This window comes from Oryctolagus cuniculus, chromosome 1, assembly GCF_964237555.1.
Source record: "Oryctolagus cuniculus chromosome 1, mOryCun1.1, whole genome shotgun sequence".
Lineage (NCBI taxonomy): Eukaryota > Metazoa > Chordata > Mammalia > Lagomorpha > Leporidae > Oryctolagus > Oryctolagus cuniculus.
The window spans coordinates 48,862,182-48,886,646 of NC_091432.1; the positions used below are offsets into that span (position 1 = coordinate 48,862,182).

Here is a 24,465-nt window from a genome sequence, read left to right on the forward strand (position 1 = left end):
GACATTAAACACAGACACGTTATCTTGCCACCATCTCCGCCCTGTCTCCAGAACTTTCTCATCTCCCCAAACTGAGTCTCCACTTCTTAATCCCCATTCCTGCCTCTCCCCGGCCCCCAGCAGCCACCCCTCTACTCCCTGCCTCTGTAAATTCCGCGACTCCAGGTGTTTATCGGAGCAGGAGCAGGCACTGTCTGTCCTTTGGCGGCTGGCTTCTCCTGTCTCGCAGAACACCCTCAGAGCTCACCCACGCTGTAGCGTGTGCTGACATGCCTTCCTTTTGTCGGCTGGGTGACTGCTGTCGTGTGGCTGGGCCACGCTTTCTTCCCCCGTGCATCGGGCAGTGGACAGTCGGGCTGCTTCCACCTCTGGACTGTTGTGCACGGTGCTGCTGGGAACGCGGGTGCAGCGAGCGAGTTTGTGGCTGTGTGGAGGGCATGGGCCGGAGGGAGTCACGGAGAAGGATCTCTGGTGGTGCAAGGCTCTGACGTGCAGCTGAGCTGGAGGGAGTGGGTGGGCTCAAGATACAGAACACCTGATATAGGGGGCGCTGCGCAGGGGGAGAGGCGGCGTCCTGGGGGTTCTGAGCTCGGCCCTCCCTGCAGCCCCTGTTCTGTTCCTCGCTCTGTTTCCCATCTCCCCCCTCTCTCAATCAAACACTCTGCTCTTGTGGGGTGCTGCCGTGTCTGGGGAGCCTGTGGAACCAGCCCCTGACGGCCGACTCCCTGTGTGATCCTGCACAAGACAGCGGCCCCGTGAGCCTCCGTTTCCCGATCGGGGCGGGGATAGCAACTCCCGCCCAGGTCATCATGGGCTTGTTGTGAAGATCCGCTCAAGGTGTATCTATCAAGCGGCGCGGGCAAGGCCTGCACAAGGCGTGATGGCAGGTCTCGGCCCCGGCGGGCGGCCTCACCAAGAGTCACAGAGGCTCTGGTGCCTGGGCTCCGATCTCCCCAGGAGAGTACTTGCACGGAGACCCAGCTGGGGGATGTCACCCTAGTCCCGAGGCTGGGGCCAGAAAGCAGGCCCTGTGCCTGCGCCTGGAGTGGGCGGCACCAGCCCCCCAAGCTCCCTGGTGCTCCTCCCTGGCCGCATGGTGGGGCCCAACCTCCGACCTGCTTCCCAGCCCCGAGCCAGGTTGGTGGTCCCCAGCTTTTGTCTCCAGGAGATAGCCTGGTGTCCTGTCCAGGCCCGCCTCGGGTGTGGGGCAGGATGGAGGTGCTCAGGGGTTCTGAGGCCGACCCTAGCTGCCCACAGCTCTCAGCATGAGGAGGGGCGGGGCAGGCAGTGCTGTGGCTCCCCCTATAGAGCGGCTTAGCTCATTATTACCAGTTTGTTGTGGCAAACTGACAGTGGTTTAAAACGGGGTGGGGGGGCGAGTTAGGAGAAGGTGGGACTTCAGGATGGAATCTGCTTCTAATGTTTACTGCTCCATCTGACATGTGGAGATAAAAATAGTAACAGGTGATATCCAGAGAGCACCCACCGTGTTCCTGGCCCCCCGGACTAAGTGCTTTCCATACGTGCTCACTGCAACCTTCCCGCCTTGCTTTCATGATCCCCATTTAATGGAAGAGGAAGCTGAGGCACAGCTGGGTGAGATGCCTCCTCCAAGGTCACACAGCCACTGCGTGACAGGATCTGAGCCCAGGTGTATCTGGCGGCAGGTACCTCGAACAGCTAACCGCCATCCTTACACTGCCTCACAGGGCAGTGGCTCCCCTAAAGAGCACTGTGTTGCCGGGATGGGCTCTGGGCTGCGGGGACAGGGACCTGCAGGCTCGCTCTGTCGGGAGCTGGCCGGCCGAGAGCTTGGACAGGTCGTCCCTGTCTCCGGGCCTCCATCTCCTCCTGTGTGAAGTGAGGCTGGCAGCGGGGCCTCTGAGGAGGTCACTTGAGCACAGAGCTCACTGCGGGGGCCCCGGCATGGGGCTCACCCAGCGCCGCCGCTCTGGCTTCTTGATCTCACCCTCCTGAGCCTCAGCCTGGGATGGATGGGCGCCGGCGGCAGGCAGCCCCTCCGTCAGGAGGCTGTTGTACGAGTCCCTGAGCGAACGTGTTTAAAGTGCTTCCCTGGCACAGCGCCCGTGACTCAGTTGAATCCAAGAGATAATTTTCCTATTTTTCTCCTTAATATTTATTGTTGAGGAAGATTGATCTGAGCGATTGCTCTGACTTACGAGTTGGCTGCGTGTTTGTCTTGGAACCTGCCTGTCCTGAACACAGCCCAGGACCGTATTCCCATAGAAGTTTATTTGCAAAATAGATGCTGAGCAGCATTTGGCTTAGGGCCACAGTCTGCTCACTCCTATCTTTTCTACGAAGGAGAAATCGCCGTCAGGTCACCTGCAACGCAGGTGGGGAGTTTTTATGTGTGTGTTTTTTATTAGATTTATTTTTCTTTATTTGAACGAAAGAATTACATAAAGAGGTAGAGAGAGAGAAGTCCTCCTTCTGCTGGTTCACTCCCCAAATGGCCACAACGGCCAGAGCCGAGCTGATCTGAAGTAAGGAACCAGGAGCTCCCACGCGGGTGCAGGGGCCCAAGGACTTGGGCCATCTTCTACTGCTTTCCCAGGCCATAGCAGAGAGCTGGATTGGAAGTAGAGCAGCCAGGACTAGAACCAGCACCCCTATGGGATGCTGGCTCTTCAGATCGGGGCTTTAACCTGCTGTGCCACAGTGCCGGCCCCAAGTGGGGAGTTTTGGTGTGTGTGCCTCAGCCCAAAAGGATGTTTTGTGATAGCCACAGTGCACACACTCACACCAGCCTCCCTGACACACTCCCACGGGAGCACACGCCCATGTGAGCCTTCGCACACGCCCCTGTGCCCTGTCCCCCCCCCCACTCACACACACAGGAGCACACGCCCACGTGAGCCTGCACACACGCCCCTGTGCCCTGTCCCCCCCCCCACTCACACACACAGGAGCACACGCCCACGTGAGCCTGCACACACGCCCCTGTGCCCTGTCCCCCCCCACACACTCACACGCACAGGAGCACACGCCCACGTGAGCCTGCACACACGCCCCTGTGCCCTGTCCCCCCCCACACTCACACGCACAGGAGCACACGCCCACGTGAGCCTGCACACACGCCCCTGTGCCCTGCCCCCCCCCACTCACACGCACAGGAGCACACGCCCACGTGAGCCTGCACACACGCCCCTGTGCCCCGTCTCCCTCGGCAGCCCTGCTCATCTACTGGACCCTGGCCTTCATCACCAAGACCATCAAGTTCGTCAAGTTCCACGAGCACGCCATCGGCTTCTCGCAGCTGCGCTTCTGCCTCACCGGGCTGCTGGTCGTCCTCTACGGCATGCTGCTCCTCGTGGAGGTCAACGTCATCAGGGTGAGGGTAAGCCGCCCCCACCGCCCCCGGCTCTGCCTGCTCCCGCGGGGAAGTTGAGGCTGGTGGGAGCAGTCTCGGGAGAGAGGTTCCGCCCGGCCCAGCTGCCTCTGCTCTGCCTCCCAGAGGGACAGGAGGGGATAGGATGGACGTGTGAGCCGAGCCGGAAGGGTGGGTTTACTCCCAGGGCGAGGCGGCAAATGCTTCAGGGCCTGACTTCTCCCTGTCTCGGTCTGGGGGTGAGGACTTTGCAGCTGGATGCACGCACACAGCCCCGCGCCCCAGGAAGGAGTGAATGTGACTGCACGCGACGCCCGCTGTTTCGCTTTCCTCTCGGTTGGCCCCCTTCCCTCTCTTTTCCACCTCAGTCTGAGTCTTCCCCCTCCCCTGCCCTCGCTGCCCCCACTCCAGGTAACCTAGATGGACAACCTCATTTATCTCTCCCTACTTGGCTTTTGAGAATGTCCCACAGACACCCCTATCTAAACACATAGCTCCGTGGGTACCTTTTCTCAACACATGTGATGGTACAGGGTCCCCGTCTCAGCATGTGTTCCATCTAAGGGGGATTGTGTCATACACTGGTTTTGCATCATGCCTGGCTCACCCAGCCATATCCCTTACTGCTCCCTCCAAGCCACGTGGCGTGGCCAGCTCAGTCTTCTTAGCGGCCATGCAGTATTCCATTGCGCAGATGAGCCCTAAGTGATGCAGCCCTCAGCTTATGGATGGCCATTCCTTTGTGGCCGAGTTCTTGCTTCACAGATAATGGTGTCTTGAACGTGCCTGCAGCTTTATGCATGGCTGCTTTTGTTTCTAGGAGAGAGAGTGAGGCCAGGAAGTGGCGCTGTCACGTCAGAGCGTCTGGGTGTTTGATGTGCTCATCAGTGTTGCAGCTCGCCATCCTGGGGGACTGCATTCCACCTCAGAGCCTTTCCCTGCCTTCCGGCCGGCAGTGCAAGATTATCATACATGATAGTCCTTCCCAGCATGGGCCAGCTACACTGGATCTTAGCCAAAAGGCCAGGAAGCGAAGCGACATCTGACCGCTGCTCTCATTTGCATTCCTCTGGCTCCCGTAAGGTGCCAGCCCCTTGCGCTGCCTCCCTCGCCTCCCTCGGCTGACCATCACGCAGCCCTGTGCCAGCCCTGTGCCAGCCCTCCTCCTCCTGAGGAGGCAGCATTTTAGATGAGGCTTTGTCCTGAAACGTCTTGCTTGCACGGGCAGGAGGCAGGATTTCAACCCCGGTCCGTGTGATGTCAACTCATGAGGGAGGCGTGAGGCTGTCCTTGGATCTGGGGGGCATCCCTGCTGTTCGAGGGGTTCAGAGGAGACCCCAGCGAATGGTCACAAAGGAGGCCCTGGCACTGGTGGTTGGGAGGTGCTGGGGATCCTTTTCCTGGGAGTACTTGTAGGCAAGACATGGCCCATCTGCTGGGGGCACGGATGGGCCGTCATGACCCCAGGTCCTGCTGGGGGGCAGGGTGGCCAGTGGTGAGGAGTTGCAGGGACCCATGTGCGGCCCGTGTGTCCCTGCCCCCTGCCCTCCCAGAGATACATATTCTTCAAGACGCCGCGGGAGGTGAAGCCCCCCGAGGACCTGCAGGACCTGGGCGTGCGCTTCCTGCAGCCCTTTGTGAACCTGCTGTCCAAGGGCACCTACTGGTGGATGAACGCCTTCATCAAGACTGCCCACAAGAAGCCCATCGACCTGCGGGCCATCGGGAAGCTGCCCATTGCCATGCGGGCCCTCACCAACTACCGGCGGCTCTGCGAAGCCTTCGACGCCCAGGCGGTCAGTGGGGTCAAGGCGCGGCACCCATTGCCCTCCTTCCAGTGCAGAATCACACACGGGAGCCTCAGAAAGCGTTGGGGCGAGCCCCTGGTGGGACGGGTCGGGTAACTGAGGCCCGGCAAAGGGAAGAGGCGTGCCCTAAGGCACACTGGTGAGCCTGCGAGAGTTCACAGAGCAGTCATGCTGGAGTGGCCATCTGGTCCACTGTCCGGATGGGGAGACTGAGGCCTTGAGAAGGGACGGTCCCACTGGCCTCCCCCATACCCTGTGCTCTTTTTTCTGGAGCTCAGTGACTTGACGTGAAGGGCAGAGGGGTTAGTGGCCTGATCCTAACAATAACTCTGTGAGTGCGGCCAGGCGTGGATCACTCCATGGCACTGCACACCGGGAATAAACGGAGGCCCCAGGAAAAGCTGAACCTGCCCAGAGCTGGCGCATGGCTGCCAGTGGCAGAGCCCAGTCCAATGTTGTGCCCTGGAACCCCAGGAGACACCAAGGCAGACCTGGTGACAAGGTCGTGAGTGTGGCACATGCGCCCCACATCGCCCCTGACCAGCTGAGCCACCCTGATCAGTCATCTGGCCTCAGTTTCCCCATCTAGCCCGTGTTGGGGTTGATAGCCTCCACCCAGCCATGCACCTGGTGGTTCCATGATTGCTTCCTAGTGTTCACCTATTTGCAGAGGACATGGCCACTGGGTTTCCCCAGACAGAAGGAGCCAGGGGCGTCCCGGGAGGCAAGGTGCTGTCGTGAATGAACCCTCAACCCCTCTGACCCAGCCTTTGGTCTCTCTGGGCAGCGGAAGGATGCACAGAGCCCGCAGGGTGCCCGGGCTATCTGGCGGGCTCTCTGCCACGCCTTTGGGAGACGCCTGGTCCTCAGCAGCACCTTCCGCATTCTGGCCGACCTGCTGGGCTTCGCCGGGCCACTGTGCATCTTTGGGATCGTGGACCACCTGGGGAAGGAGAACCACGTCTTCCAGCCCAAGGTAGGCCACCCTGGGGGAAAGGCAGGACACCTTCTACAAGGTTCTCAGCTGTGCATGAGAGTGATTGAGGCCAAAGTGTGTGAGCCACAGCCACACAGGGCTGGGGAGCACCTTACATGTGGACAGAGCCTGCATAGAAGTGCCATGGCCCAGGAGTTCGATGCGGCCCTATGCCCCTCTCCCCCGTCACTGCTGTGCTACCTCTCTGGGCTGTGAAGTCGTTGGGAAAGTTGCAGGAAGTGCATTTGTTGACTCAGCATCTAGAGTTTCCATGATGGCTGCAGTTGTTAGTTTTTAGTTGATGTTATCTGGATAAACTCAAAATAACCTTCCAGGGCTCTGTCGCCTTCAGCTCTTCAGATCTCACGGTTCGGCAGGGGTGTCTTGGGGCTGCTGAGGGGAGGGGGGCCCTCCACAGTCAGGGTGTCTTCTCTCACTCTGAGGCTCCTTCAAAGCTACCCCAGGTTGATGAGTATGTAGGACCTTCTCATTAAGATTTCTTCTTCAAAATAGGGGTCCATGGCTTAAAATGACACCTGTTAGACCAGGTGATGTCCAGTGGTCTTTGCAGCTGTCAAGGTGCTATGAACAGAACCTTGCTGGACCAGAGACACAGAACACCGTTTCTGGAGGTCATTTCCCCACTCATGGCAATCACAGCCACTTCGGGCTCAGGGGTCCTTCTTTGGTCCATTCCTTTGTGCCTCTTGGGTTTATGTGGCCACACAATGGAAAGCGGTTCACTCCTAATGAGACTCAGAGTTTTATTCACCCAGTGAGGCCGTCAGTATAGCATCTTCATCACAGCCACTCCGAAAACAATGCAGAGACTTTGCAACTGGGGCTCTTAATAATTTAGAACACCGCCCGCGCAATGTTAACTCATCTCAGGACTCCAAAGTCGCCAACGGCAGCTAATCCTCAGGAGGTTTGTGTTAATTTTCCTGGAGATGTTATGAGTCAGCTAAGCATCCTGGGTTACATGAGATACGTGACACAGGACACGTGTGTGTCTGAATCGTTCAGCCAGTGTTTATCGAACCCTACTTACTGTGTGCCAGACCTGTGGGAACATGTGGGGCATGGTTACAGTAGCAGCCACTTATGGACAGCTTAACACAGACCTGGCTATGTGCACAAGTTACCCATGTGTCACTGAATCCCTAAAACAGCCCTGGCAGTAGTTTTTTGTTGAGATATCATTTCCCATACTAGACAACTCATGAGATACATATTCGTATCCCCATTTTATAGATGAGAAACTTTTTTTAAAAGATTTATTTATTTATTTGAGAGGCAGAGATACAGACACACAGAGAGAGGTTGAGAGAGAGAGGTCTTCCATCCGCTGGTTCACTCTCCAAATGGCCGCAATAGCTGGAGCCGGGCTGATCCGAAGCCAGGAGCTAGGAGCTTCCTCTGGGTCTCCCATGTGGGTGCAGTGGCTCAAGTACCTGGGCCATCCTCCACTGCCTTCCCAGGCCATCAGCAGGGGAGCTGGATTGGAAGTGGAGCCACCAGGACACGAACCGACACCCATATGGGATCCACAGCACTGGCCCCTAGATGAGAAACTTGAGATGCAGAGAGATTAGCTAATTTTCCCCAGGGTCTCCCAGTTAGTAACTGAGTCAGGTTTGAATCCAAATCTCTCCTACTCCACGGTCTGGGCTCTTAAAACCAAGGTGCTAAATTGACTATTACTATCAAGCCCTTGCTTCTAGCTACAAGAACTATGAAATCCAATGGGGGAGAAAAAAATCTAAATAAATATTTTTATACTGTGTGCTACATCTGATGTTTAGGAGGATTGGCAGGGAAGTGGGTGACAAACTCAGCCAGAGGCCGTGGACCCCTTCTTAGAGGAGGGAGTATTTGAATGGGGCCTTGGTGGGAAAGTAGGAGTTGGCCATGCTGAGGTGGACAGATTTCCTTTTCAATCAAGAAAAGAGGACTCTTTTTGCTTATTTAGATTTTTGATGGCCTTTGGGGCTTTGTCTGGCTTTTTGAGCCTCTAGACTTAGTCCAAAAAGGAAGGGGTGAGTGACTGCTTCTCTTGTCCCCAGGAGTGTCACCCCCAGCGCTAAGCTGACCACCAGTGACCCCAGAATTCTCTGCAATGACGCTCCGCAGCAGCACGGAGCACAGTGGTAGTCCTAGGGGGAGGTGACCCCAGCCATGGCCCTTCATGGCCTCTCCATGCCACCTTCTTCCAGAGCTTGGCAGCCTGTGCCAAGGATCTGGCGAGACAGCGCTTAGGATCTGAGCTGTCTGAAGGTCACCTGGCCATCCTGTTCTTCCCTCTCTGTACGCAGACCCTGGGTTTATTGCTCTCTCGTTGGAATGCTCTCATCCCAGTTACTTATCAGCACATAAATCCCAGAGACAGATGGCCCTGCCTCAGTGGCAGCGGCCTTTATCAGATTTACTCTTTGTTCCTGCCGCCCAAATGCAATCAGCAAATTTCTGACTTAGAAACGAGAGTGGAAAATAAATACGGCCTCCCGTGCCCACAACAAAGCACTATCCATCCCGTGGTTGCCTGGGATGGGGCTTCATTCTCCCCTGGGCTTCTGAGCCCAGAAAATAGGGAAAAAGCGGTCACTGACCGAGGTCATTTCATTCATCTCCCTGCCTCCTAGCGGCTCTCACCCCGAGAGTGGGGCGCTATTCTGGTCCCCATTACAAGTCATGGGGAACTTCCTTCTGTCTGACCTGGATGTATCCTGATGCAGCCTGGGCGCCTACGCTGCCTCGCTGGCCCTGGCTCTCCTGTTCTCTCCTCCCTCCCAGGACACTCTCGCTGGCAGCAAAGGCATCACCCTCTGCATCCCCCATGGTCAACAGCTGATGTCTTCAGTTACTGAGAGAGTCCGTGCCCTGCCAGATCTGTGATGCTCCTGCCCGCCCTGCCATTCCCCAGGGAAGCTGGGCGCCAGGCGGGGCTCCGCCCACCAGCCAGCTCTTTCCAGCCCTCTCTCCCGCCCAACCCCCATCCCAATCTGTCGCCTGCAACGGAAGGCCACTGCTCTGGCTGGAGGCTGAGAAACTGGATTCGTACAGAATGGCTGGGGTCTGAGACCTGCCGGCACCACTCTGGGCTATCGGCTGAGCCGGGGAAAGAAAGAACAGGGTTTGATTTCAGAGCCGAAGCTTTAAAGGCCTCTGATGCTCAGTGGAAAGGCACGAGTGGCTTTGTGGGCGTGTGTGTGCTTGTTCGCGAATGACTTCTCATGGGGATACTTCTGGGTCTGTTGTCCCTGTCTCTCTCAGTGTGTGTGTGGGGGGGGCATGTTTGTGGCTCTCACTATGGGTGACTTAATGAGCTTACTTCTGTTTGTGTTTCTGTGACTCTGTGGGCTGGCCTCTTCATCACACTGCCCATGCAGCTGTCCTGGAGTGCTTGCCTTCATGTCACTAACCTCTTCTTAGCCACCAAGACTCTGCTCAAATGTTGCCTCCTGCAGGAAGCCTTCCTTGGTTGAATTAGATGCCTCTCTTTAGTGCTCCTTGAACATCCAGTGCTTCCACCATCAAAGCGCTCTGTGTCTCTTTCCCCAGCTTGACACTGAGTCCCCTGAGAAAGCAACCGCAGTTGTCTGACCTCTGTGTCTGCAGCACCCAACACCCAGCCTGACACACAGGAGACATGGAAGAAATGATCATACAATGAATAATGCAGAAGTTACCATGCCTTGAGCGCTATGTCCACAAATTCTTTTTTATATGCCTTGTGATGGTGAATCCTCATAACCCTTTGCCGTAGAAGCCCTGCCTCCTAGCTTAATTTCACAGATGAGGAAACCGAGGAACTTGCCCAATGACACAAGGCTGATCTCTGATGAGTCATGATTTGAACACGGATATGGCTGACCTCCAAGTCCAGCTCTTGAATGCATCAGATGGCTGTGGGTGGGTGAGTGGTGTGCTGGTCCCCAGATGGCCAAGGCCAGTTCTTGTGTTTCCCCAGGACCTCCCAGGGCTGGGATGTGTGGGCCACTCCACTTTTGCCCCTGCCAGCACCAGAGGCAAGGGCCCCTGGGATACTTAGCTCCTGAGAGCAAGGGAAGGGTCCTTTCCAGGCACGCCTGTGGTCAGACAGGGACAACGGGGACCAGGACTGTAGAGGCGGGAGTGCTGGGTTCCCGTCCCACCTCTGCAGCTCACTCCCGAGGCTCTTCGGCAGTCACATTCACAGCCCTAGCTGCAAAATGGGGACATGTGTGACAACTTCTGTAGACAGTGCAGTGCCGTGATGACTGCCGGCGCTGATTCTCTCTGTAAAGTGTGTATGGAGCATGGCTGGCAGAACCCTGGAAACCAATGCAGTTTCTTCCCTGAGAGACAGGGAGAACCAGCACTGGGCATTTGGTCTTCCAAACCATCGACCTTCCACCGAATGTCGAGCTGCGGGTCCTTGGCCTTTTCCCTCCTGCCAGGGTGCCTTCGGGGTGCTGCCCAGAACCCTCCGTCCCTCACCTCCTCCCTCCCCCCGGGCGCTCATCTCCCCACACTTCACCAGGGCCTGCCTTCCTGGGGCAGCATCCCAGGCCTCTTGGCGAGTCTGGATGTATTCATGTGTCTGTTTGACAGAGAACGACAGAGACAAAGAGATCTTCCATCTGCTGGCTCACTCCTCAAGTGGCTGCCACAGTCAGGGCTGGTCCAGGCTGAAACCCGGAGTCAGGAATTCTGTTCAGGTCTCCCACATGCGTAGCAGGGACCCAAGCACTTGGGCCATCTTCCGTTGCTTCTCCAGACCTGTTAGCAGAGAGCTGGATTGGAAGTGAAGCAGCCGGGACTCAAACCCGCTTCCTTATGGGATGCTGCTATTGCAGGTGGCGCCTTAATCTGCTGCACCACAGTGCCGGCTCCCTGGTACTCCCTTCTTCATTGGAAAGTCAGCTGTTGCAGGCTCCATACCTTTGGAACTGTTTGAAGAGATCTGATGGTGACCTAATGACTTTTACTAGCTAGGACATTTTCATTTCAACCCATCACAAAAGTCTTGATCCACAGGCGTGCGGTTTTCTGACCCCAGGACCTATGCATTGTGGAAAGCAGGGTGCAGAGGTCAGGGTTTTGTCTCTGGAGCTGTGCAAATCTGTTGCTTTGTTTAAAATGTGCAAATATTTAACAACTACAACCCGCAGTCTGTCTGCCCAGCACACGGGATCAGTTGCCATTTCCAGCGCTCGGCCCCCAGCCTCGGTGTTTCGCGATCACTGTTAGCGCAGCACGCGTGCAGCGTTCGTGTGCTGGAGAGCTTTTGTGACATCGGTGTTCTTGGGTGCGGGGTGTACAGCAGCCCGCCGAGCCCTCCCCCAGGCTGGGCGCACGCATGGGCTTTGCAGTCTCCTCGGCTCTACCCCAGAAATAAGCATCTTTGTGCGCACAGCCGTTCCCTTCTGTAAAGCGTTCTCTTTGGGACGAATGTCCACGATGTGCTTTACCGCTGTAAAATAATGGACTCCGTCCTCTGGGGCCGGGTCTCAGCAGAGGAGGGCGGTGGGAGGGAGAAGAACCCCAGGGCAGGTTAGTCAGGGCCGGGTTTTCCGAAGCCCACAGGCCTGCATTTCCCACCCCAACCAGCCAAACGGGCAGCGCCTCCATCCTGGGCCACTCAAGTCAAAGGGCTGAGTGAGGCCTCTGCAGAGTCTGGGATGGTTTTGGCCTCCGCCAGGCTCATATTGGCGTGCTGTCCCCTGCCCACATGTGGCCTCGGGCCAGCCACTTACCCAAGTCGGAACCTCATTTCCTCCTGTGTGAAGCGGGGCTAGGCACAGCATCGGGGGATTGCGAGAATGGAGTTCTGCGCATGCCCAACACTGTCTCCTCCCCTTCCACCCCGCCCCCGCAGCCTCAGCTTAAGGCCCATTCTGCTACTTTCAGCCCACGCCCACCTTCTGCCTTCCACCTCCTCGCTGTGCCTCCCTCCCGTACACTGGTGATGAAACCGAGCACAGGGGCTCTAGGCCTCGGGGGGCCCTCTTGCACGTACCCTTGGGTCACCTCCCTGTGCCGTCCCCAACAGGGAGAGACCCCCATCCCACAGAACCCGGGAGAGACCTTGCGGTACACATGACCAGGACGCATTGAGGGCTGGCAGCAGGGCCTCTGTTAAACCAAGAGGTGAAGTCTTGTTCTCCCCCCAGGAATCCCCGCAGCCAAGATCCAGGAATTTCTAACTCAAGGAAAAGACCTCCCTGCAGCCCTGGGCCAGCGGGATCCTGGCGGTGGACATGCCCCCGGCTCCCCTGCAGCCGCTCCCAGCTCAGGAAGGGGAGCCTGTGTGTTTGGGAAACACTGCAGCAGGGCCACGGGCTTAGCAGGATCATGGCTTCCTGGGAGCTACTGAGGCTGCATTTGGAAACAGAGGCATGCTGCACCCTGGTGTCTTGAGCAACAGAGCCCAAGAGTTTGCTTTCCAGCACTGTTTATCGTCGGAGATCTTGCTGGAAGTGCAGCCAGGGAGCCTGAAATGCCAAAGAGCTCCTGGGGCACCCGAGGCTGGGAGGGCTTGGGTCTGACTCGTCTCTGTCTACTGTGAGTAGGGAGCATGGCTTGGCCATGGTGTCCACCAGCTTCTTCTGCCCAGAAGCCCCTGTGGCACAGGCAGGTGCAGCGGGGGCGTGGCTCCGGTGCCTCCAGGTCGGGCTGCTCTGTGGTTGACCCCGTTTATTCCTGCCCCACTCAGAAGGCGCTCTCTTGGGCTTGGTGGCCACAGTGCGGAGAGTCACCTCCATGGGCCTTGGGCTAGAAGTGGATCCCCTTCTGGTCCCCTAAGTGGGAAGAGGGAGGGGAATATAGGCAACCCCCGTAGGTAGAAGAATGCTGAGTGGGGTTTTCGCCTGTGGACAGTTGCGCAGGCTTATAGGCAGGGAGCGTCTTGCAGGTCTCCGGGTCCTTGTGGCACAGCCGTGTGTACCGATGGTGGGTGTGTGCTAGCACAGTTGTGTGTACGGCCAGGGGTACCGTGGTGCCATGTGGCTGCCAATGACAGCTGCCTCTGAACTCATCTTTCCGACAGACACAGTTTCTCGGGGTTTACTTCGTCTCCTCGCAAGAGTTCCTTGCGAATGCCTACGTCTTAGCCGTGCTCCTCTTCCTCGCCCTCCTGCTGCAGAGAACGTTCCTGCAGGCATCCTACTACGTCGCCATCGAGACCGGGATCAACTTGCGTGGCGCCATCCAGGTACTCAGGTGTCAGTTCTCTCACTTCACGAAAGCCACATTATTCATCTTCTTGGACCCTTAAGAGTAATTCTGCTGTGAGATTCTTTCTCACTGTCCTTTGACGATGCCTTGGAACAATACCCATAGGCAAAGCAGTGTGGGCCAATGGCGAGCGTCCTGGGCTGGGCTTGGGAAACGCAGGAGCTCAAGCCCTGGTTCTGCTGTGGACCAGATCTGAGATGTCTCCTTGCCTAACCCTTGGACCTGGCAGACATCACCAATCCATCACAGCACCCTTCCCTGTGAGTGCAGATGCAACCTCAGAATCCTTCTCTAGATACTGTTCCAGAGTTCTGCTACCAGCCAGTCTTCCTTAGGTGCAAAACTAGAGTTGTGAAAGACATGCCAGGTCTACATGGCCTCTACTGCCTAACCATTGGGTCCCTGAGGACTGTGTCTGGCCTGACAGATCCTTGGAGGGCCAGGCTCTTGGTCTTGCCATCTGTGGCTTCGTTCTTAGAGTCGGTTGGAAGGGTGAGCAAAATCCAAGCATGTTCAGGGTTCCTTGGGAGCAGGTGGTGATGGCAGTTGTGCAAATCTCAGTGTTTGCACTAGAATTTTGGGTCAGCTATGAGAGACCCTACATGACAATACTTTCAGTAGGATACAAGTTTGTTAATTTTTCACGTTGAGTCAGGGCTGGTCCAGCAGCTGCACAGTCATCCGAGACCCAGGCTCTTTCCCTGATGTTGCTCTTCCAGGATTATTTATTTATTTTTAAGATTTATTCATTTATTTGAAAGGCTGAAGTCCAGAGATAGGGAGAAGGATGGAAAGAGAGAGGTTCTATCCGCAAGTGGCTGCCTGGGCCATGCTGTAGCCACAGCATGGGTCTCCCACATGGATGCAGGGGTCCGAGGACCTGGGCCATCTTCTGCTGCTTTCCCAGGCACATCAGCAGGGAGTTGGATCACAAGTGGAGCAGCCAGGGCCTGAACCTGCAGGTAGCAGTTCAACCTACTGCACCACAGCACGGGCGCCTCTGTCAGCCTTCTTAGGTGACTTTTGTCTCATGGTGCAGGGTGGCTCTGGAACTGTTGCTGTCACGTTTGCATTGAAACTAGCAAGAAGGGACAAGAGGAGCGAATGATGCTCCTTTGTTTCGGGGCAGGTGTAGGGTCGAATACTGTTCCCTTTTAAAATCCTGATGCGGAAGTTGCACATACCCTGTCTCACCCCAGCGGTGAGAAACTGACCGGAAGTCCAGGCCCAGAGGCTGGAAGGTGCAGTTTCTATTCTTGACACTCATGCATATCCCCTGCTAGAAATCCCTGTGGTGCAAAAGGGAGGATGGATGTTGAGGGGTAGCTGGAGATTCGGCCATACTCAGGGACTGCTATAAAGTTGAGGCAAGATCCCAAAGCTACCTCGTTTAAAAACGTTCTTCAAAATTATTAACATTGACTGCTCCTGTGGGAGCCAAGATCAAAGACTTTACAGAAAAGTGACCCAGAGGAAAAGGGGCTAGCCTGGACTGGAGACAGTGTCAGGAACCCAGCTCTGGCTATCTCAGTGTACAGTCCCTGTGAATGGTGGCCCCTGAAGTTGGACAGCGCACAACCTGTACAGCTGTACATGACAGCACCGCCCATACGAATGGTTTTTCATGGGAGAAGCGAACATTTCCTCAGGATATCATCATATGAGGATGGTGGAATGAGCCCAAAAAAATGTAAGACACTGTAAGATCTGTGGGGGCTCAGAGACAGGAGGCATCAAACTATTTCTCAGTATAGAAATGCTCTCTAAAAATTCCAGCCTCCGCTCAGACCCCTTCAGTCAGGCAGACTCACACAGCACGGACAGCAGCCACTTTTTTTTTTCAACTTTTATTTAATGAATATAGATTTCCAAAGTACAGCTTATGGATTACATTGGCTTCCCCCCACCCCAATGACTTCCCTCCCACCTGCAACCCTCCCCTTTCCTGCTCTCTCTCCCCTTCCATTCTTATCAAGATTCATTTTCAATTTTCTTACATACAGAAGATCAGTTTAGTATACACTAAGTAAAGATTTCAACAGTTTGCACCCACATAGAAACACAAAGTGAAAAATACTGTTTGAGTACTCGTTATAGTATTAAATCACAATGTACAGCACATTAAGGACAGAGATCCTACATGAGGTGTAAGTGCACAGTGACTCCTGTTGTTGACTTTACAAATTGACACTCCTGTTTATGGCATCAGTAATCTCCCTATGCTCCAGTCATGAGTTTCCAAGGCTATGGAAGCCTTTTGAGTTCACCGACTCTTATCTTATTTAGACAAGGTCATAGTCAAAGTGGAAGTTCTCTTCTCCCTTCAGAGAAAGGTACCTCCTTCTTTGAAGACCTGTTCTTTCCACTGGGATCTTACTCACAGAGATCTTTCATTTAGGTCCTTTTTTTTTGCCAGAGTGTCTTGGCTTTCCATGCCTGAAATACTCTCATGGGCTTTTCAGCCGGATCCGAATGCGTTTAGGGCTGATTCTGAGGCCAGAGTGCTGTTTAGGACATCCGCCATTCTATGAGTCCAGCAGCCACTTTTGAAGTTGGGCAGTTCTGTGATGAAACCTACTTTGTACTTGTAAGTCATAAATCACGCACCAACCCAGCATTTTCCAATTACACTAAAAGAGCCAAAAATGTTTTTTTAATGTGTTAGACTATAATTGCTTTATCAAACTGTTTAAATCTTTTGCATTAATAAGAGAGACTAATTCACCTGCCACCAAAAGGAAATACTAGCATTAATTATGAAAACAGATTAGGAAAGAGAAAACTTTCTTCCCTTCAGAGATTTCCAGAAAATTATTTACAGAAAATTTACCCTTATCAAGGAGAGTTTGTTTCTTCATGAGTTTAAGAATAATCATGCGTTTTGCATGAAAAGTGATTAAGCAAAATTACTGAGTTTCATATAATATTTTTAAAAATACACCAGCTACCATTTGGTTATGCATTTCCATGTGGCATTACTTAATAGTGCTCCATTTGATAGATGTCTCCCTGTCCCTACTACAGTGAACCAGGGGACAAGCCTTTGAAGTCTGGTCTTGCACGACCCAGGAGGTGCATAGATTTGTCCAAAATACTATCGCCATTACCATTATTTTAAAGCTTGCCCGTGGTGCATATCAACTCATCAAAATATAGAATAGCTTCATGCTTCAGGAAAACCTGATGCACACAAAAGCCCGGGTTACACAAAAGATGAATCAAGGGCTGGCAATCCACTTTACACCAGGCGGATTTCATTCAAGAGCAGGCACCCCTCAGACATTTAAGCCAGGAATGCATTTTCCCTTGTTCAGGTGCACATGGCCTGAAAATCTCCCTGGGAGGCACAGTCACTCTGTGCAGAATGATTGGGTTTTTTAGGCTCAGGGAAAGCCACTACCATGGCTGCACCCCGGCTGCCCTGTGGCAGCCCTGGGGTTGCCTGGACTCCAGGAAGGCGCTGGGGTGATCGACACTCAAGGCCAAGTCTCCCATCAACCAGGCGCAAGCCTTGCATTATCGCAGGGCTCAACTGTGACAACTCGTGGCTCCAGCAGGGACCCCTTCCCCGGGGGGAGGTGATGGCCACAGTAAACCCGCCGGCCACCCGCACTTCATCATTCTTATGGCTCTGAAGTGTGTTCTCCACCAGCCCCTCATAAATCAAGAATACAACTGGACATGAAGATCTGCTTTGAAGATTTAAGAGCTAATTAAGTCCCATCCCCCGGGGGAGAGGCCTCGCTGGCTGAGGAAGTAGCTTGCCATGCTGGCATGGGTCCTCACCCAAATGCTGCCTCCTGGGCTTCCTGAATCTTGGACAAAGCCCCTTACGCCCCTGAGTCTCCCTGCCTTCCCCAGCACCACTGTGATCCAGTGCCCCCAGCGGCGCTGTCCAGGGGCTCTGTGGGGCTGGGTGGGGTGATATCTGAGAAGCCCCCCAGGGTGCTGAGGACAGTGGTGATGGTGACAAATGTGAAATGTTCTGCTCTCATTTCCAGACCAAGATTTACAATAAAATTATGCACCTGTCCACCTCCAACCTGTCCATGGGGGAGATGACTGCTGGGCAGATCTGCAACCTGGTGGCCATCGACACCAACCAGCTCATGTGGTTTTTCTTCTTGTGCCCAAACCTCTGGGCTATGCCAGTACAGGTACCCAGTGTGGGCTTGTGGTGGGTGGGAGGTAGGGGGAGGACTGCAGCCCCCCTGCATTTCAGCATCTTCCATTCCATCCTTACCTGTACCTTCCATCCCCGTGGGGTCTCCATGGGGTGCACCCCTGGGTCCTTGTACATTCCCCTCCCCTGCAGGCAGGGTATAATGATCATCATCTCTCTTGGTGGTCAGAGAAGCCCATCTTATTAAGACTTGTAGAATGCAACCATCCATAACTAAACTATAGCAAAATCATACGCAGAGCACTCTCGTGGACATTAGAAATTACATTGCTGCAAAATACTTAATTACATTGAGAAGTGTCTGTGACATATCTGAAGCAAAAAGAGTGAATTACAAGATAGCGTGTGCAGTGTGCAATTCCTCCTAAATTGGAATTCATGTTTGTATACCTTTGCACAGCTTCCCACGGAGAAAAGAACAAGAAGGCTGCGTGCTGGGGTTACAAGTCATTTTTATTTTCTTTGTGTTGCCAAAGTCTTCAGGAAACATGGATTATTTGGGGGAATGTGCAAGTGATATTTTCAAAGGGCAGGCAAGCTTTTGGGCCAGCTCAGGAGGAGGCACTTTGTCCCCCGGTGCTATGGGAGAATCAGAAGCTGAAACCCAGACTTTATTCCTGGAGAGCCTCCAGGTTCCACTCCAGTGTAGCAGTGAGTGTCCACACTTGCACAGGACTGACCGACTCCAGTCTTTACCCTCTCCGAGCCTCAGTTTTCTCATCTGTGACATGGGGATGTTTCCTGCACTCTGAACTTGCTGTGCTGACTCAGAGTGGCGTGCCCAGCAGAGGGGTCCCTCAGGAAGTGCCAGTTCCCGCTCCTGTGCACGTGTTTGGAATGAGCGAAGTTGTGCCAACCCAGAACCCATTGCTTCTTGAGAGGCAAGTTTGGTCCTCTTTACCTGTAAGGCTTAGAATTAGAAGATATTTAAGGGAAATGGGAGAGACTCACACAGGGAGAAAACTGGGCTAAATGGGCTAGATGGGGAAGGCAGCTGATGTCCATTCGCACAAGGATGGGCGTATGTGACATCCCACATCCAGCCTGACCCCTCACCATGCTGCCAAGATAGATAGATCAGTGACCCCAGAAGCTGTCCAAAGGCCTGGAAAGCTCATCAGATAGGCTCACAGCCTTCTAGCGCCAAGACTACTCTATCTATCGTGCCCCTGAACAACCCGTCTCATCCAACCTCATCCACCAAGCCTGCTGCACTGAGATCCTGACCATTGTTTGTTGCACCTGTGTCTCTGCGGATGGGACTGACTGCCAACCCCTGGCCTGTGCCAGCCCTACCCCGGCCCCTCTCACCTGTGTTGCTTGACCCCACAACCAGGGGCTGGGGTGTGTGGGGAGGTTTTTACCTCCACTGAGAGTTGACCTTGCTTATTCATGAAGTATCAGTTGCTTTTGGCATTTTTAATTCATCAAAGGCTCTATCTTTGCAACTTAGAAATTTGACCCACATCGAAGATCCAGTGCTGCTACTGTGAGTGGACACAATCCCTATCCCAGTGCAGAGGCTGTGCCTGGCCAGGATTCTGCCTGCAGCCCTGTTGGCCACAGGCACACACAGCCTTTTCTCATCGCAGTTAGCTCCGGAGCCCCTTTCCGGTGCAAGCCCCAAGGACTCTCCTTGGTTCCTTATCTTTTTCTTGGACACATACATTTTTTAAGAACAGCATTGTTGAGATAGAATGCACTCATGTAGAGACTGTACAATTCAGTGCTTTCAGAATATTCACAGAGTTTTGCTGCCATCAGCACAAATTGAGTACATTTTCTTTTTTTTTTTTTAAAGACTTATTTATTTTATCTGAAAGTCAGAGTTACACAGAGAGAGGAGAGTCAGAGAGAGAGGTCTTCCATCTGCTGGCTCACTCTCCAGTTGGCCGCAATGGTGGAGTTGTGCTGATCCGAAGCCAGGAGCTTCTTCCGGGTCTCCCATGCAGGTGCAGGGAGACCTTTCTCAGGCCATAAGTAGAGAGCTGGATCGGAAGAGGGGCAGCTGAGACACGAAGTGGTGCCCATAGGGGATGCCAGTGCTGCAGGTGGAAGCTTAGCCTACCTACTACACCACAGCACCAGTCCCTACAAACACTTTTGAAAAATCTGATGAAACTTTCTCAGAAAAGCCAATGCTGTTCACACGCGTGCCTGCAATTAGGGGGGCTTCAGGAGCCCCTCCGAAGTTTATCAAGGACACTCGGCGGTGGTGGCCACCTCTGTGTTTCCATATCCATGGGCTTCTGGGGCCCAGATAAGGCAGGAATCTTACCCTGGGCCCCACAGTGAGCCAAGAGCCGCACCACAGCTAGGTGGCCCCTTTCTGCGGTTCCCTGTGGCAGGTTCTCCTGAGACTTGTTGCTTTGTCCCTTTACGGGGGCTCAGCTGCGTTGTTCCTCCAGCTCTATGCCAGGCACATTGTAGGCGCTCGGCACAGACCTTTGTTTAACCTCACAGCAGTGCTGCACACTGAGCCTCATAACCGCCACTGCAAAGGTGAAGAAGCTTGCCCACGGCTGCACTACTGATGGGTACTGAGGCTGCATTCGCACCCAGAGCCGTAGACTCCAGGGACCATGATTTCCTAGTCCATGAATAGGAGACAAAACAGGTCCTCACCTTTGTTTGCGCACTGGGAATCTCTGATTTCTGGCATTCTCCCCGTGAGAGCCATTCAGACTCCTGCAGAGAAGATGAATGGACCAAGGAGTCTGGGGAGCAGGAGGGTGGGCCCCTGCCCCAGCCACCGCCGGGCCCTTGGAGGTGATACAGGCACAAGCACTGATCCCCGGAGGTGCCCTGTTAGTGGCCCCAGGAGCCTCCTTGTCCAGCACAGCCCCTGCCAGCTGAAGCATCCCCTGTTGCCTCCGCTTAAGCAAAGCTAAGAAAGGACTGTATTCCAGGAGAACTTTCCAGAAGGTGGATGGGGCTGGCCAGCAGGGGTGGGAGGTTCCTCATCTCCTAGCACTCTCTGCCCAAGCAGGCCTGCATTTAACATCAGTTAAGCCCTGGGAGGCAGGTGGTGGAGGGGTTGCTTCCCAACCTCTCAGCTTCCTGCCAAGGCAGGAGGCTTTCTGGAATGAATGCCAAGTGTAGAGCCCCCACCCACACCCACACCTCCGTCCTTGAGCTGGTGCAGGGAGTGCACTGTGAAGCTGGTGTGGGGCTCAGGAATAGCAGGGCCAAGTCAGGAGGCCTTTTTCCTCTTTTTTTTTTTTTTTTTAAGATTTGTTTATTAGAGAGGCAGAGTTACAGACAGAGGGAAACAAAGAGGGTCTTCCATCCACTGGTTCACCCCCCAAATGGCTGCAGCAGCCAGAGCTGGGCCAATCCAAAGCCAGGAGCCTGGAGCTTCTTCTAGGTCTTCCATGTGGGTGCAGGAACCCAAGCACTTGGGACATCTTCCACTGCTTTCCCAGGCCACAGCAGAGAGCTGGATCAGAAGTGGCGCAGCTGGGACTTGAACCAGCGCCCATATGGGGTATTGGCACTGCAGGCGGTGGCTTTACCTGCTACACCACAGCACCGGCCCCTTTCCCCTCTTTTATAAACCAGAGAGCGCAGCACGTCTGTCCTTGAAGAATCCCTGTCTTTAGAGATGCTTGTCTTTGAAGGCAACCTGAGAAGCCGTCATCCCGGTGCCGTGCTGTGGGCACTGGTGAGAGTCAGTTACACTTCCCATAAATATTCACAAGTAGGCAGTCATTTACATAAAGCTAGAAACAAAACATTCTTCAGATTCACTGAGAAAGTGAAGAGGCCAGGAGCCTGAGAGGGAAGAGCAGTCTCTCCGACCCCGGGCTGCTGGTCAGGCCCGGATGCAGGGCCTCTGCCCCTTTGCTCCTGTGTCATTTTGCCCCAGTGACAGTGGAAAGTCGGCCCTGACAGCCAGCTGTCACCCTCACGGTGCCGACTTCCGTCTTTGAAGTAGACTTGGAGAGAGCGGACGGACACTCAGCCAGCCTCGCAGAGAGGCAGTCACCAGGCTTGGTGCCAGCCCAGAAACTCGGCTGTGGCCAGAGCCCATCTCACGAACCCTCCTTCCCAAATCGCTCCCTCACCCCCTCCCCTGCTCCCTCCCCAAGGCAGTTGGGAAAACCTGGGCACCCAGGCATATCCCACTCTGGGGCCTGGGAAAGGGGGCATGTTGCCAGCCTCCCAGGGCAGCAGCCAGATGAAGGGAACGCTGCCCGGCCCCTTCCTCAGATCATCGTGGGTGTGATCCTCCTCTACTACATCCTGGGAGTCAGCGCCTTGATTGGAGCAGCGGTCATCATTCTGCTGGCCCCCGTCCAGTACTTCGTGGCCACCAAGCTCTCGCAAGCCCAGCGGAGCACCCTGGTGAGTGTGCAAGGGAGTGCGCATGTCCTCTTATCCCAGCCACGCCCCGGGTCTGCCTGCCCCCCTGCCACTGACAGCAGCGGGTCACACCCCTGCTGACCTCTGGTAAGTCCCTTCACGGGCCAGGCCTGGGAAATGGGGTTCACGGAAGGAGCAGGGTGCATCCCTGGGGGGCGGCGAGAGCACTGACTTGGTGCCTCCCTCTCGGGTTGGGGGGCGGGGCGGGGCGGACGACGCTTCCCTCTGACGCGGCATCGCCCACAGGAGTATTCCAACGAGAGGCTGAAGCAGACCAACGAGATGCTGCGTGGCATCAAGCTGCTCAAGCTGTACGCCTGGGAGAACATCTTCTGCACTCGGGTGGAGCTGACCCGCAGGAAGGAGATGACCAGCCTCAAGGCCTTCGCTGTCTACACCTCCATCTCCAGTGAGTCCTGGCTGCGGCTGCTGCTGGGATAGGGAGCCAGGGTTTGGGTGACAGGAGTGCAGGAGGCTTTGGGGATCAAACCCTAGGGGGTAGCTGAGCCCCCCGAAATCACAGTGTCCCCCATTCATTTATCCAGCAAAACGGGTACTGAGTTGCGCTACATACTGAGCACTGTGCTGGCATTCAGAATACGCTGGGGAGGAGAACACACGAGGTCTCCGCGCCCCACAGCTGATATGGATGGCCAGGCAGCAGCCAGCAAATACACAGCCATGGTTTTGCACTAACAGTGGGGACTTCTCATAAGTCAGATGGAGCTGCCCCTGCCCTGGGTAGCTACGAGGGAGTTTCTGTGTCCATGAACCCTGCAGAAGAAACTTCAGTCATCCTTAAAGATCAGAAGCCCACGCTGGGGGCCTCTCAAGTGTGGGCTCTGAATTTATATTAACCAAATGGTTGAGGAGCCCTAAGCCAAGGAAACGCTGGTAAGGTTCCTAGGGTCCCAGGAGACAGATGTTAAAACTACGTCACAGGCACTGTGGGACTCCTCTAGCAGTGAGCTAACAATAAAGAATCAAACTCCTTCAGAGAACAACGCTCCCCAGAGAACTAGTCCCTCAATATCTGGAGATGATAGCATCGTCTAAAAGAAAGAATGAAATAAGCCTATTTAAAGAGCAAAAAGTAGATATAAAATCCATAAGGCAAGCTAGGAAAGTATGAGGATAAAACCATCAAATGAGCTTCCATAAGTTAAAACTTCAGTTACTGAAATTCATTAAGGAAGTAGTGGACGGAGTGAGAGCCTCTGGAGGTCAGGCGGTCCGTGGGGTCATCACAGCTGGTCTCCTGGCTTCACAGACCCATCCCCTGGCGGTTACCTCCCAAGCACGCAGTGGGTGTGTGGAGATGTAGCAGCTCCAAAATCCCATGCTGGTCCCCTGACAGTCCAGCGTAAGAGCTGTAATGGGCAGAAAGCCCAGTGGACGAGAGAGAGAGAGAGAGAGCATGCAGAGGAAATGAACAGACATAGCTGAAGAGAGAATTTCTTATTTGGGATACAGGTCTGTGGGAATTACACAGAAGGTGGCAAGGAGAGAAAGTGGGCAAGACTTTCTGCCATCTACAAGGACCATTTTACAAATGGGAAACTGAGGCCAGAGGCGGCAGGGGGGGTGTTTCTCAAGGTCACTCCTGAGGTTAGCAGCATGCTCAGATGAGATCCTCTGATGCCTCCCAACTCCCAGAGTAGTGCTATTTTTCCACCATGAGCTGAGCACGAAGGGACACCCTTGGGAGGCTGGTTTTACTTAACCTGGGCTCTTTCAGAATGGGAATAGAGGGGGAAATTAGGAAAGGTTGTTGACCACCTTCCCCAGCTGTGCTGGGAAGAGTCACCCGTGAGGCAGGTGGGAGGGCAGTAGTGGGTGGGCAGTGCTGGGACTGTCTCTCAGGCAGGCTTGAAGCCTCATGAAGAATGAGACAGCCGCTCAGGTCTTCTGTGTGTTCCAGGTGTCCATGCTGCCTAGAGGGAGGGTCGGATGGAGCCGAGGGCCACCCTCCAACACAGGGGTTCCCACAGGGCAGGGCTGCCACTGAGCACCCCAGGTGTTGGGCCTCCCTGAATCCAGCCAGACCATGGTGTCCCATGGCTCTAGTGGGGACCCTGGTCCAGTCATTGTCAGGCACAAGGCCCTCCACTGTGCATGGCACAAGCCGTGGGGTCTTTCTGCAGGAAGTCTTGCCAGGGTTGATTTTCTGAGACCGGGGCTATGGGCACGGCCGACAGCCATTGCTTCCCAGGTTCCTCACCACCAAGACACTCCAAGTTCTGGGTCTCTCCCCTTTATCCTCATCCCTGGCCCTGGGCTGCTCCCAGGCTATGCACTCTGTAAGATGGAAAATGCAGTAAGAACATTTAGGGAGCCCAGAAAAGCCAGGGTCCCCACCTGTCAGCGGTCGCCTGAGGGCTGGTTCTACTAGCCGTAGCCCTACTGGTTTGGTTTTGTTTTAAGATGTTTGTTTTATTTGAAAGACAGAGTTAGAGAGAGGCCGAGAGAGAGAGAGAGAGGGAGAGAGAGAGAGAGAGAGAGAGAGAGAGAGATGTCTTCCATCCACTGGTTAACTCCCTGAGATGGCCACAATGGCTGGAGC

At 54.7% G+C, this 24,465-nt stretch overlaps 1 protein-coding gene across 4 annotated transcripts in view; it reads left to right on the forward strand.

The window, feature by feature from the left end:
• Window positions 1–24,465, forward strand: part of ABCC8 (ATP binding cassette subfamily C member 8) — a 74,620-nt gene that overhangs the window by 9,911 nt on the left and 40,244 nt on the right. For all 4 annotated transcript variants that reach the window (XM_070072741.1, XM_070072745.1, XM_070072749.1 and 1 more), the window contains exons 4-10: window positions 3,195–3,361; window positions 4,906–5,148; window positions 5,948–6,136; window positions 13,167–13,331; window positions 17,356–17,511; window positions 21,750–21,884; window positions 22,149–22,311. In XM_070072741.1, coding sequence (XP_069928842.1) covers window positions 3,195–3,361; window positions 4,906–5,148; window positions 5,948–6,136; window positions 13,167–13,331; window positions 17,356–17,511; window positions 21,750–21,884; window positions 22,149–22,311 — 1,218 coding nt within the window. The remainder of the gene's footprint in view (window positions 1–3,194; window positions 3,362–4,905; window positions 5,149–5,947; window positions 6,137–13,166; window positions 13,332–17,355; window positions 17,512–21,749; window positions 21,885–22,148; window positions 22,312–24,465) is intronic.